Here is a 15,184-nt window from a genome sequence, read left to right on the forward strand (position 1 = left end):
GAACCGATGCCCGTTGAACGCCCTTGCCAAAAGCCTTCCGCGTCGCCTACTGGTCTGTGGGTGGCCCGTCCGCCGCGTATGGAGACATGGCGAGGTCCACTGCCCCCACGTAGAGTGACGCCTCCTCCTCAGCTGGGGCAGTTCCTTGATTCAGCCACACGGAATGCATCTTCGGCAGGGCGGAGTGACTCGCCGGCGTCGGTCGGATCGCCGAGATCTGAAACTGAGCCCGTGACGCAGTCAAGGGCGATCTCTACGGACGTTCAAACTCCAATTGAATCCTCTGGGATCGGGCCCATGCATGCAACGTTGGATCCAGGCCTGGAGTTTTCTTGGGCTTTTCTTCGAAGACGTATGTGGGCTCTCTAGAATAACCCTTTGCGGCAGCGATCAATCAATTCCACGCCTTCGACTGCAGCGTCGTCGTCCTCCTCTGCTGTCCCGCGGGCTTCCATCGTCGCCGCCAAGATCTCATTACCCTCGCCGACACCGCACACGACTCCAGTACAATCTCCCGGCGCCGGGGTTGCCCGTTCCTACGCATCAGTCGAGTCGGCGCATCAGCGCCCCATGGCGGGCGTGCCTCCTTCGGTGCGTGGTGCCTCCGTCTCGGGAGGGACGAACCCTCATCCTCATCCAGTCGTGGGGGTGACCTCCACTCCCTCGCGCCCTCCGGCTCAGACGTCGGGCTTCTTCGGTCCGCCTCTTCTTCAGCGAGGACCGGCGCCGGTCTACAACTACGGTGGGAACCAACCCCCTAGCTATGGCCTGGCTAGGCACTACGCCCCGCCATACGGTCCGGCCGTCGCCGGTGCGCCAGTCTCTATGTATGGGACTTCGCCAGCCGGGATGTCCGTTCCTTCGCAGTTCCAACCCGGAGGGATTGTGACACAACCAGTACAAAAACGTAAGAAGAAGAAGCCGCATCAACAACAGTTTGCTGGGGGAGCTTTGCAACATGGTTATCACCCACCGGCTCAGCACATGCAGGTTCACCAACATATACCGCATCAACCTATACAACAACAACATGTGCAGTCTTATCAGCAAGGGCAATATCAGCAATTTGTGCAGCAGCAGAACACTCAGGTGCCACAGTTGCCACAGGGGCTTACTACTGTCGATGTCCCTTCTCTGGGAGTTCCCGTGTCTGATGTGCAGGTGAATCCTACAGTGCCTAAGAACAAGGCTAAGAAAGGGGTTCGATGCTGGAAGTGTGCGGTGGATACGCATGCCGCGAAGGATTGCACAGTGCAGCATTACTGTTATATTTGTGACAAAATCGCTCATCCAACGTTGCAATGCCCAGTTCTGAAACTCCCAAAGCCCACTGCTTTTGTCTCGGGAGTTGGTGCTGAGGAGACTTACTTTGCCCAGCTGCCAGATAGTGTGGTGAAGGATCATTTGGCGCCGACACAAACACCGATCGCCCATGTTCGTGTGAGTGGGTTGATGGTACCGGCGAGCATTGTCGAGAATCAGTTTGCTAGGAGATGTCCGGTACATGATCAGTGGAAGTGGGAGGCTATTCAACACGGGTCCGATGCTTACCTCGATAGCTTTCCTTCTTTCGAGGATTTGGACAGGGTTGACGGAATTCAGATCAACGTGCCGTCGGTTAATGCCCAGATGACTGTCACCGCATGGAGGTCGCAGGAGGTTCCACATAAGCTTGAGCTTCAACAGATTTGGCTCCATGTCGAGGTTGTTCCTCATACAGTGCGTCATTTTTGGGGTCTATGGGCCGTTGGTACTTTGATGGGCAAGACCTTAGATGTGTATCTCATTAGCCTGTGACGCCGTGGTGTGGTTCGGATTCTCGTGGCTATGACCAACTCTCAGATTTTGTCTAAGGACAAGGATGATGCGGGGCCTTTTGTTGCAACAGATGTGTTGGTTAAGCTCAAGGGCTACGCATTCACGTTCAGGAAGGAACCGGCTGGATACATTCCTGATCTTGACTTTGTCCCGTTTATCTGGAGACGCAAGGGTGATGATGCTGATGATGAGAGTGGCGCCAAGGAGAAGGACGATGTGATGGACACCTCAGAGCACACCGAGAACCCTTCCAATCATCCGTCTTCTAGTTCTGCTCCGGTGAATAAAATCCTTGACACTCAAGTTCAACAACGTGTATTGTCGAGTGTGGTCTCTAGAGATGTGACAGGATGTGGTTCAGTGCTCTTAGCGCAGGAGTCTGCCTCGCCTTCTACGCCACGGGCTGTCATGGTGTCGCAGCCATCGTCGCCTTCTCGGACTGCAACGTCGTCGCCTGCTGCCCTCCAATTGGTGCAGGTCACCGGCGGCTCAGCGGGACACCCGGACTCTTCACCTGCTGAGGTGGCGCCGCAGCCGCCGCCGTCGACGCGGACGGCACCGTGGCAGACGGCTGTCTCCAAGCCGGTGCAGGCAGCCGGAGTTTCAGCGGGGCGCCCTATAGCGCCTTCAACTAGCAGGCATCCAGCGGCTCGGGTAGGGCCAACCCAGCATGCACCTCAGTTGGAGCCGTGCATGCATGCTTCGAGTGTGCTGGGACACAAAGGGCTGGCCTCGGGTATGCAGCCATGCAACGCTACACATTCAACTGTTATTCGATCTTCATCGGAGTTGGACGCGTCCGTGGCTGCTCAACAATTTCTGATGAAGCCAAACATGTGCGTCCCCATGCACGCACCACCTATGGTCCCGCCTCCAGACACGTCATCTTCAGCGGCGACGTTGAGTTTATCGGTGGTCGTGAATGCCGGAGAGGGGGTTGCTACTACACCCTCATCCCCTCCTCCGATGGAGGTTCCTACACGTCTTTCTTCATTGGAGGTAACACCCACACATCGCAGTGCCCGTCATGCGGTGGCCGACGATGGAACGGCGGACACCGACGAAGACTCTTTGGCCAAGGCTATGCGGCGTAAAGCTGTGCAGAACCTCGACAACCAAGGTACTTCGACATCACCCAAATCATTTTTGTCTTTTTCTACTACATCCATCGTTGCTAAGTTGAATAATGTGGGTGTTAGTCTAGGAAATAATGAGAATGATATTTCTATTTCCACAAACGCATTGAGACATTTGGAATATGACCGATTAAAGGTCACTCCACGAGTTTCTAGCAAATCTTTTACCTCTCATCTAGATGAGGAGGAGCTGCATGCCACATCAGATGGTCAGCTACTCGCTCATGTAGTAGGGGAGGTTTCGGACATGGGATTGGAGGAACCCGGGCTTAGTTCATTGATTGAGCTTACAGCTTCCGGTCGTAAATCCAAGTCCGACCGTTCGAAAAAAGGCCGTAAACCCTCTAAGAGGGTGAAAATTTCTAAATCTCCTATTGTTTCCTCATGAATGGCATGTTTTTTAATAGCAGAGGTCTTGGTGACTTGGCTAAACATCTATTCATTGCGGAGTGTAATAGGGAGTACAATTTAGACTTTCTGGCTTTATCTGAAACGGGGAGACGTGATTTCTCAGCAAGTCTGCTTGACCGCATGTCTGGTGGGATAGACTATAATTGGATTTCACGACCACCTCGAGGTCGTTCTGGGGGCATTTTACTTGGCATTAACACAGGGACTATGGATGTTCTGGCTAGTTCGTATGGAGAGTTTCATATTAAACTCCATATCCGAAACAAAGCTGACAACTTCACATGGACCCTCGTCGCCGTGTATGGGGCAGCCCAGGATGAGCTCAAGGCCATTTTTCTCCATGAACTGGTTAATCTGGCGAAAGATAATCCCTACCCCATTCTTATTGGTGGGGATTTTAACTTGCTACGATTTCCAAATGAGAAAAGCCGAGGTAGGTTTGATAATCATTGGCCTTTCCTTTTCAACGCTGTCATTGACAGTCTAGATTTGCGAGAGGTTTCCATGATTGGAAGACAGTTCACTTGGGCGAATAGTCTTCCGGAGCCGACATATGAGAAACTAGACCGCGTTTTAATGGATACCGACTGGGAATGCAAATTCCCAATGGTTTCTGTTCGCGCTCTTCCTCGTATAGAGGCTATTTCAGACCATGCACCCATTCTCTTAACCACTGGATTACCTCGACCACAGCACCGACGCAGGTTCAAGTTTGAACTGGGTTGGTTGCATCGGGATGGATTCCATGAAATGGTCAAGGAGGTGTGGAATAAACCGGTTGCCGGGCTTACCCCAATACACATATGGAACAACAAAATGCGTGCATTACGTAAGTTCCTTTGTGGATGGGCTAGGCATACAGCGGGTATCCTCAAAAAGGAAAAGCTCCGTCTTTCATCTATTATTGATGATTTAGAAGCTCTGGCAGAGATTAGACCTCTCTCTGACATCGAAATAGAGATCAAGAGTCAATCAAATGCCCAGTTAGCTCGCATGTTGCGCGAGGAGGAACTCAAGTGGTACCAACATTCAAACTCTCAGTTTATCCTGAAAGGTGATTCGAATACGAGATTTTTCCATGGTGTCGCTAATGGTAGACATCGGAAGAAACTTATTCATTCCCTACAACAGGAGGAGGGCACGATTGAAGGGATGAGCAACTTAAGTCTTATATCACTAGTTATTATAAAAATCTATTCGGAACCCCTGAGGAAGGAAACTTCTCGATGGATGAGTCTCGAACAGATGACATCCCCCAGGTTACTGATGCGGAAAATAGCCTTCTAACATCTCCATTTTCCGAGGAGGAAGTTCGAAAGGCAGTTTTCCTAATGGAGCATAACAAAGCACCGGGTCCTGATGGTTTTCCCGCTGAGTTCTACCAGAATTTTTGGGAGGTCATCAAACAAGATTTCCTACTCTTGTTTGGATGCCTTCACGATGGCCAACTAGAGTTGTTCCGTTTAAACTTCGGTGAAATTATTTTATTACCTAAGGTTAATGAGGCTGAAAGGATACAACAATATCGTCCAATTTGCCTCCTTAATGTTAGTTTTAAAATATTCACCAAGGTAGCAACGATTAGGCTAAATTCGGTTGCTGAACATGTGGTTCGTCCTTCTCAAACTGCTTTCATGCAAGGTAGAAACATCCTAGATGGGGTTGTTGTCCTTCATGAAACAGTTCACGAATTGCATCGGAAAAAGCTGAATGGGGTGGTTCTTAAAATCGACTTTGAAAAAGCTTATGACAAAGTCAAGTGGTCTTTTCTTCAACAGTCTCTCAGAATGAAAGGTTTTTTTGCTGAGTGGCGCGCTATGATCCATAGTTTCGTTTCTGGAGGTAGTGTTGCCATTAAAGTCAATGATGACGTTGGCAACTATTTCCAAACGAAGAAAGGATTGCGACAAGGTGACTCAATATCGCCCATGCTATTCAATATAGTGGCTGATATGTTAGCGGTCATGATTGAGCGTGCCAAGGTTGATGGCCAAATTGATGGGGTAGTGAATCATCTAGTGGATGGTGGCCTATCTATCCTCCAATATGCCGACGATACGATTCTCTTTATGGATCATGACCTCGAGAAAGCAAGAAATCTGAAATTAATTTTATCAGCATTCAAGCAACTCTCAGGGCTAAAGATCAATTTCCATAAAAGTGAACTGTTTTGCTTTGGTGAGGCTCAAGACGAGGCCAATCTGTATGCTGAGCTATTCGGATGCGGATTGGGCCAGTTTCCGATCACTTATTTGGGGATACCGATACATTATCGGAGACTCACAAATGCTGAATGGAAACACGTCGAGGAGAGACTACAAAAAAGACTTAGTAGATGGAAAGGTAAATTGCTATCTCTGGGTGGAAGGTTGGTCCTCATAAATTCAGTACTAAGTAACATGGTACTATATATGATTTCCTTCTTCCAATTGCTGAAAGGAGTATTACATAGATTGGATTACTTCCGATCGAGATTCTTTTGGAAAGGAGATAGCGAGAGAGAGAAATATCGACTGGCTAAATGGAGTATGGTTTGCCGTCCCAAGGACCAAGGCGGGTTGGGCATTCATGACCTTGAGGTTAAGAACAGGGCCCTCCTTGGCAAATGGTTGTTTAAGTTGTTGACGGAAGATGGTGTATGACAAACCCTTCTAAGGAGAAAATATGTGGGTTCTAAGGCGGTATCCCAAGTATACTGGAAGCCTGGGGACTCTCATTTTTGGGCTGGACTAATGGCAACGAAGAAATATTTCTTCCGCTATGGTTCCTTCTCAATTAAGGATGGCTCAGAAATTAGATTCTGGGAGGATAAGTGGCTAGGTAGTGGTACTCTCCGGGAAAAATATCCAGCTCTATACAATATTGTGCGTCACAAGGGCGATACTATTGCCAAGGTTTTGGAATCATTTCCGCCAAATGTGATGTTCAGAAGGGATTTAATTGGACCTAGACTCCAATCGTGGAACATACTGCTCCAACGGTTAACCACGGTACAGTTGTCACAAGGGTCCGATATCTTTCGTTGGAACCTACATGGGAATGGGCAGTTCTCAGTGGAGTCTATGTATAGAGCTCTGATCCAGTCAGATGTGCCATTTGATAATAATAAGAAGATCTGGAAGATGAAGATACCTCTTAAGAATAAAATCTTTGTGTGGTATCTTCGTTGCGGAGTCATTCTTACTAAAGATAACCTTATTAAGAGGAATTGGCATGGAAGTACGCAATGTGTATTTTGTCCGCATGATGAGACAATAAAACATTTGTTCTTTCATTGTAAATTGGCCCGTTCTATATGGTCAGTCATCCAGATAGCTTCTGGCTTGTATCCTCCGTGTAGTGTTGCTAATATATTTGGCAACTGGTTACATGGGATTGATCACAAGTTTAGAATTCTTCTCAGGGTGGGAGCGCTTGCCGTGATTTGGTCGCTTTGGCTATGTAGAAATGATAAGGTTTTTAATGATAAAAATACTTCTCTTATGCAGGTTATCTACAGATGTACCGGGACGCTTCGTTTATGGTCCTCTCTACAGCGAGTGGAGAATCGAGACCTGTTTACGGAGGTGTGTACACGATTGAAGGTTGCGGCGAGGGATACTTTTACCCAACATGGGTGGCAGCATGATCTTAGGATTGGGCCTCCTACCGTTTAGGTGTCATACAAATATTCATCTTTGTATTTCGCCTTCTACTTTTATTTTGGCTTGTCATGACGACTTTGTTGGCTGTGTGCATCTTAGTTATGCAGAGGCCGGGTGTAATGCTTAAACCTTTTAAGTAATAAAGCGCCCCTTTTCGAAAAAAATAAGGCTGAAATCTCCTGCATAGATAATCGAAAAGTCTAACGCCCACACGTGTGGGCGTTCCCCAACTCGCCCACACACCTGGATCGTCGTCCAGTGCCTTTTGCACGAATCTTGGCATGAAAAGGTTGATTTTTGTACCACGTAGGATGGGGCTGGTGTGTGGGCGTTGGAAAGTTTGCCCACACGCCCACACCATGCTGTTTGCCAGCTGCGTTGTGTGGGCGAACTAGTTTCTGCCCACACAACCACCACCTAGGTCATGCGCGTGTGGGCGAACTGCTTTTCGCCCACACGACACTCCTATGTTGTGGACGGCAACTGCAGTTACGCGAACGTGGCAACTCGGTACACACACACACGGCAACTGTGATTCTCTGCTACACGGCAACTGCAGTTACGCGAACGTGGCAACTCGGTACACACACATGGCAACTGTGATTCTTTGCTACACGGCAACTGCAGTTGCGCGTACGTGGCAACCAGATAAACACACATGGCAACTGTGATTAACAATACATGGCAACTATGGTTGGACCGCACGTGGCAACTAGGTAAACACACATGGCAACTACTGTTTTGACCATATGTGGCAAGTAGTTAATCACACACGGCAACTACGGTTTGATTACACGTGGCAACTACCATAAATTAGACATGGCAACTATAGTTAACCAAAACAGATAGAGTTGCCATGCTTTTACAACTACACTTGCCATCCCGAATAACTACATCTGCCAACCAGGATGGCAACTAAATAGTCATCCCGCGGGGTACCTAACGTAGCTGCCTCAGGACGTGTGGGCATTTTTGCTTCGTGTCACACGCATGGGGTAAAGATGAGTAGTACTTGTTGGGCGTGTGGCACGAAGTAGCCGCGCCCACACGTGTGGGCAATTCCAATGTCCGCCCACACACAGCCCGTGTGGGCTGCCTACTACTCACACCACACATGGTGTGTGGGCAAATGTCGTATATGCCACACGTGTGGCAGTTTGCGGTGTCCTAGATAATATTAAAAGAAAAAAGCACAGCAAATGAAGTACGTATAAAGAAAAGAACACACCTTATCAGGATTCAGGCGTAGCACCGGCGACGTGCAGCCATGGTGCCGAGCTTTGGGGCATCTCCACTAGGGCCCCCAGGACGCCCCCCCAAGCCACTTTTTGGCCGCCGGCAGCAAAAAAAGCTCCCAGCCACACCCCTAAGGTCTCGTTTTGCGCCGGATTTGCCCAAAATTAGTGCCGGCGATCTTAAGCGAAACCCAACATGTAACACCCCGGATGTAACTTTCTCAATTTGTACTCCAACCCTTGCCGTTTCGGCGTTAAGTTATTTTATTTTCTCGGGTTCGGGTCTTTGTCTCCGTGTGTTGTTGTCGTTGTCATGCATCTCATATCATGTCATCCTGTGCATTGCATTTTCATACGTGTTCATCTCATGCATTCGAGCATTTTCCCTGTTGTCCGTTTTGCATTCCGGCATTTCGTTCTCCTCCGGTGGTCATTTCTACCTTTCTTTCGTGTGTGGGGATTAAACATTTCCGGATTGGACCGAGACTTGCCAAGCGGCCTTGGTTTACTACCGGTAGACCGCCTGTCAAGTTTCGTATCATTTGGACTTCGTTTGATACTCCAACGGTTAACCGAGGAACCGAAAAGGCCTCATGTGTGATGCAGCCCAACGCCCCTTCAATTTGGCCCAAACCCACCTAAGCCTTCTCCATCATCTAGAGCGTTCGATCACGATCGCGTGGCCGAAAACCGCACCTCATTTGGACTCTCCTAGCTCCCTCTACCTATAAATCTAGCCTCCTCGCCGAAAATTCCGGATCAAACCCTACCCTAACCTTCCCCTCGCGCCGCCGGACGTTTCCCCTCCACCGACGGACGTGTCCGCCGCCACGTGGCAGCCTCCCATACGCTGTCTCCCTCTCTCTCCACCGGCGCCGCCGAAGCCCGCCGCGGCCCGCGGGAGGCCCGCCCGAGGCGCCCTGGGCCCCGAGCGCCCCGCGCCCCGATCGCCGCCCGCGCCTAGGAGCGCCGACGGCTGCCGCCACCGCCTCCCCGCCACGGCCGCCGTCCGCCGCTAGCCGCTCCGCGTCCGGTGCCGACGTGCTCCGCCCGCCGCCCGCCGGAGCCACCGCGAGCTCCGACGCCGGCGACCTCCTCCGCCCCGTCCCGAGCTCCTTCCTCGACGGATTCGGCCTCCCCCGTCTCACTCCGGCGAACAGGGACCTCTCCGGCGAGATCCGGCGTCGAACCTCGGATTGCGTGCCCCCGATCCAGATCTGAAAATATCTCCTCGGATTGACTTTTTCTCTCAAACCCTAATCCATATGCCTATGTTCATAGCCCCATAACTTTGCATCCGTAGCTCCGATTCATGCATATAGCATATCAAAATGTTCACCCCAGAGAGTACATCATTTCATTCCATTGCATCATTTTCATTTGAGTTCATCTTGATGCCCGAAATGCTGTTAGAAGAGGGCTACTTGAGATAATTGTCAGATCTGCTGCTCCATTTAGCTTTTTGTCATTTTTGCCATGATTATTGTGTGCATGATATGCCCATGAGTTTTACATATGTTTTGTTAAGGGTTTTGTCATCTTTCCAGAGGTGCAACCCATGTATTTTTGTGATGTGTGTGGTGACTAGCACAAGCTTGCCAAGTGAGGCACTTGGTAATTCTGATTTCAGGGACTTAGCAATTCCACTAAGTCCTTGAGCTGTTTATCTCATATGGCCATATGTTCATGTTATTTCCTAGTGATTCGTGCCTCTTTTGAGGATGATCAGTAAGGATGTTTTGTTAATATTGTAGTGCTCTATCCATCCATGTCTTTTTTTGCAATTATGGAGCACCCTAGCTTGAGTCAATCGAGCTCTACTTTTGCTACTTTGTGAATCTGTGCAGATTGTCAACTTGTTTGCAATTTTGCCGATAATGTTGTAGTTGATCCGTGCATGCTATGCTATTGTTCTTGCCATGTCTAGCTTGCATTTTGTGTGTTCTTAGTGGATGTATGCCTAGATTGCCATGACTTGCACCGCAGTGAGTGCATCGAGCTCGTAAACATGCCTACTTGAGTTATATTTCAGCATGTGCCAGTTTTCACTAAGTCTGAGAACTGATTATGTTTTTGCCATGTTCACATGCTTGCAATTGTATTTTTTTATCCCTTTTGGCTCAAGGTTCACTAAGGGACTTTCGTTAAGCTCTTTGAGTAGCTCCATGCCATGCTTTACTTTTCCATGTTCAGGTCCTGTAGCATGTAGTTTTGTTACTCCGAAGTGTGCTACCTGATCTGCAATTCCAGACAAGTGTTAATTTCACTAAGTCTGAAATCTGTTTGTCATATGCATTTTTGCCATGCTTGTTTGAACCTGTTAATGGATGAATTGGCCGTAGCTCAGTGCTAGACTGTTGTCAAGCATCTTGTATGCATCCCTGGCATGTATTTTGTTGCCATGTTTGGGTGCTGTAGCTTGTTCATCTCATTGCATTTAGATGGCTACTTGCTGTAAATCGCAGAACGGTGTCATATTTGAATCGCTTGCCATTTCCAAACCGTAACTCTGATTCCGGTGTTCTTTATATCGTTTTCAAGCGATTTCATCTCATCTTTCCAGTGGCACATTTGGATTTCCAAGTTGAGGCCATGTTCTTGCATTCTCTGTCACATATTGCATATGCATCCCGCATCGCATCCCGCATAGCATATCATCTTTGCATCATCTTGTTTGATCCTTGCACGTGGTTGATTGTGTCCTTGTTGCTTGTTTGTCTTGTTTGGGTAGATCCGGGAGACGAGTTCGCAAACGAGGAGCCCGTTGAGTTTGCTTTCGAGGATCCAGTCAACTCTGACAATTGTGCAGGCAAGATGATCATACCCTCGAAATCACTATTATCTTTGTTATGCAAGTTTGCTCGCTCTTTTGCTATGCCAATACTACGATGCCTACCACTTGCTTTCAAGCCTCCCAAATTGTCATGTCAAACCTCTAACCCTCCATGTCCTAGCAAACCGTTGATTGGCTATGTTACCGCTTTGCTCAGCCCCTCTTATAGCGTTGCTAGTTGCAGGTGAAGATTGGAGGTCGTTCCTTGTTGGAACATTTATTTACTTGTTGGGATATTATTATATTGCCATGTTATCTTAATGCATCTATATACTTGGTAAAGGGTGAAAGGCTCGGCCTCTCGCCTAGTGTTTTGTTCCACTCTTGCCGCCCTAGTTTCCGTCATATCGGTGTTATGTTCCCGGATTTTGCATTCCTTACGCGATTGGGTTATCATGGGAACCCCTTGATAGTTCGCCTTGATTAAAGCTTTCCAGCAATGCCCAACCTTGGTTTTACCATTTTCCACCTAGCCTCTTTTCCCTTGGGTTTCCGGAGCCCGAGGATCATCTTATTTTAAACCCCTCCGGGCCAGTGCTCCTCTGAGTGTTGGTCCACCTGTCAGCTGCCGGTGGCCACCAGGGGCAACTCTGGGCTGGCCTACCCGTACCTAGGACAATCTGAGTGTGCCCTGAGAAAGAGATATGTGCAGCTCCTATCGGGATTTGTCGGCACATTCGGGTGGTGTTGCTGGTCTTGTTTTAACCTGTCGAAGTGTCTTGAAGAACCGAGATACCGAGTCTGATCGGAACGTCTTGGGAGGAGGTCTATTCCTTTGTTGACCGTGAGAGCTTGTCATGGGCTAAGTTGGGACTCCCCTGCAGGGATTTGAACTTTCGAAAGCCGTGCGGTTATGGGCAGATGGGAATTTGTTAATGTCCGGTTGTAGATAACTTGAACCTTAACTTAACTAAAACGAATCAACTGAGTGTGTTACCGTGATGGCCTCTTCTCGACGGAGTCCGGGAAGTGGACACGGTGTTGGAGTAATGTTTGCGCAGGTTGTTCTCTAGTTTCTGGCTCGCGCTTTGCCTCCTCTTCTCGCTCTCTTTTGCGTACAGGATAGCCACCATATTTGCTAGTCGCTTGCTGCAGATCCATATATACTTACCTTGCATTACCTATAAGCCTAAATAGTCTTGATCGCGAGGGTGCGAGATTGCTGAGTCCCTGTGGCTCACAGATTACTATTACACCAGATGCAGGGCCTGATGATTCCGCTCTAGGAGACGCGCTTGAGCTCAAGTGGGAGTTCGACGAAGACTCTCAACGTTACTATGTTTCCTTTCCTGATGATCAGTAGTGGTGCCCAGTTGGGGGTGATCGGGACCGTGTCGCATGTTGGGTTATCTTTTATTTTGGCGCCGTAGTCGGGTCATGAGTGTTTGGATGATGTAATGTTATTTATGTACTTGATTGACGTGGCGAGTGTAAGCCAACTATGTTATCTCCCCTTTTATTATCTATATTACATGGGATGTTGTGAAGATTGCCTAACTTGTGACATATGCCTTCAATGCGATTATGCATCTAAGTCGTGTCTCGACACGTGGGAGATATAATCGCATTGAGGGTGTTACACAACAACCTGCGAGGCAGCTGGGGACGCCGGCACTACCTTTTGCATGCAAATGGCCCACTGATCAGTGTCCCCAACTTACTTTCTCTTCTCCAGGCCCACCCACGTGCGAGCACAGAGCAGACTCCCTCTCTCCTCTCCAGGCCCACGCCTCCTCTCTCCCCGGCGACTTCGACCCTCTCCATACTCCGGGCGGGCGAGGGCGGAGCTCGCCATGCGTGGCCGGGACGGGCGAGGGCGGAGCTCGCCGTGCGTGGCCGGGGCGGGGGATGCCGGGGCGGGCGCTGGCCGGAGCTGGCGAGGCGGGGCCGTGGGCGCGCGAGAAAGGAGTCGGCCGGGCCAGCTGGTGAGGAGGCCGGACGCTGGGCGGAGCCAGAGGCAGACGGCGGAGCCGGTGGCCGAGTTGGTGCGGACGGCGGATGTGGAGGACGGCTCGCGGCGACCCGGCGGACGGGCGAAGCTGGACGCGGATGGAATCGGCCCTGTGGCGGCGGCATGTTCGTCCAGGCCGAGACGGACCTCCATTTCGAGTAGCTCATCGAGGAGGCGGCAGAACACGACCAGGGCGCGCTCGGACGGCTTGTGGTTGACTGGGGGTGGCCGTGCACCATACGGCGGCGGACGGGCTCGGCATTTGGCGGTTCTTGGAGATGTGGGCGGCTGCAGCGGCCGGTGTTGAGGTCGGCCGGGTGCCCGCCAGGTCGGCTCCGCTGCATGACCGGAGGCTGGTGCGGTTCCACGGCGACGAAGAGATCACCAGGCTGTTTTTGCAGCAAATCAACCCAAACTTGCCCAGGGTGAGCGCTGGATGTCAAAGTGATCCTATGCAATTTGTTCGCCAAAGCTTCCAATCCATGCACTGAACCAATACAGATTGCTCCGAAGCAAGATCCCGCGCTCGACGGCCGACTGCCACGCCTACATGTCGCCCCCGGTGCCGGACGCCTACGCGGGAAACTGCGTCGCGCTCTGCATGGCCTCGCTGAGCAGGTCGAAGCTCGCGGCCGTCAGGGAGGCCATCGCGGAAGCGAAGCGCGAGCCGCTCCACGACCTCGCCTGGTGGCGCACCAAGTTCGCGGTCATCCAGCGGGGTCGCCGTGGTTCCCGCGTACGGACAGAACTTCGGGTTCGGGAGACCGGTTGGCGGCGGCGGCGCCAAACGACGTATCACGCTTGGGGGTGGACACGGCTGAGAAAATTTTCATCCCCAGGCCAAAAGTTTCGCCGGCAGCCCCCCAAGGGGCGGAAAAAATGCTTTCTGACGGGCTCAACGGCTGGAGATGCTCTTACCCTTCGCTTCCTGGGCCAACAACGCAGGCGGCCCGCATGATGCGCGTATCCCCTGATCCACCCCAGGACGAAGAGCAGAACCGAGACGAGCACGAACACCGACATCTTTGCAGGGCAATCGAGACAGGGAGGGAACGCCGAGGCAAAGCTGACCGCGGCGGGGTAGTGGAGAGCGCTGTGGTGCTCCATCGCTGCCATTGCCATAGCGGAGAACATCTCTGCCTTAGGAAGGAGTAGTACGAGAAGCCCCGGGACCAGGAGGCTGCAATTTAACCTTCGTGCGAGGGTGTGAATGTGCGATACACCGCAGCATGCCTCATTAGCTGTAACTACGACTCGTTTAAGCGGAGAGATGAGGGGTGTGAATGTGTGATACACCGCAACATGCCTCTTTAGCTCTAACCACGACTCGTTTAAGCGGAGAGATGGCTAAGAGGATCATCGACGCGTTGGGTCTATCTAATCCGGGTATTACTTGAGAGCATTCCTCGGTGAAAAGGTATTCCAGTCTTGCGAGCATGCCTCCTTAGGCGTTCTGCTCTCAGTCTCTACGTCTACGTCAGACGGTGCATAACCCATCCCATTCCCGCGTCAGAAACCACCATCCCAGGGAGCGAACCGTGATGCCATGCTTCAAAACTCGAATTTTGAAGTTGCAAAAAAGTCAGAAAATTTATGAATGTGCACAAGACAAGTTCCTACAATCCGTAAAACTTTCAAATCCAAAATCAAAATATTCATTTTGAAACAAAAAAAAAGACAAATCCACACATGAATAGTGACAATTTTTCTTGTCTTTTTGTGGGACTACTCATGCTGAATTTGTCTTTTATATTTCACAATGTGTATTTCGAATTTGAACCTGAATTTTTCAGGTCTAGCGGACATATGCCTTGTGAACATTCGCATTTTTTTCTTAGAATTTTTTAAAACATGTAAATTTGAGTTTTTTGACATGAACACTCAGATCCACCCCCGCCAATGATTGAGGAACTGGCACGTTCGGAGTTGGTTGTGGTGGCTCCATCTGGCGCACAGCACGAGAATGATCTGGTTAATGCCCTCAGTTATCTCAACGTCTAACGTTCTCGGTTAATTGCTTTAGACTACTCACAGTTAGAGTAATATATGTAGTAACATCACATTTATCTAGGCAAAATAGATGATGTGGCATGTAATTAATGAAAAAAGAAAGGCATGTGATAACATAGTTAGTTATTATAACATCACACATAATA

General features: G+C 50.0%; 1 protein-coding gene across 1 annotated transcript; it reads left to right on the forward strand.

Annotated features, from left to right (window-relative positions):
- The first annotated feature begins 1,789 nt into the window (after positions 1-1,789).
- LOC147964814 (uncharacterized) lies at positions 1,790-12,046 on the forward strand. The gene has a single exon (XM_087527602.1). The coding sequence runs from the start codon at positions 1,828-1,830 to the stop codon at positions 3,340-3,342; it is 1,515 nt and encodes a 504-aa protein (XP_087383728.1). The 5' UTR covers positions 1,790-1,827; the 3' UTR covers positions 3,343-12,046.
- The last annotated feature ends 3,138 nt before the right edge of the window (positions 12,047-15,184 follow it).

Source organism: Triticum urartu, chromosome 6A, assembly GCF_056163025.1.
Source record: "Triticum urartu cultivar PI428250 chromosome 6A, HENAU_Tu73, whole genome shotgun sequence".
Taxonomy (NCBI): domain Eukaryota; kingdom Viridiplantae; phylum Streptophyta; class Magnoliopsida; order Poales; family Poaceae; genus Triticum; species Triticum urartu.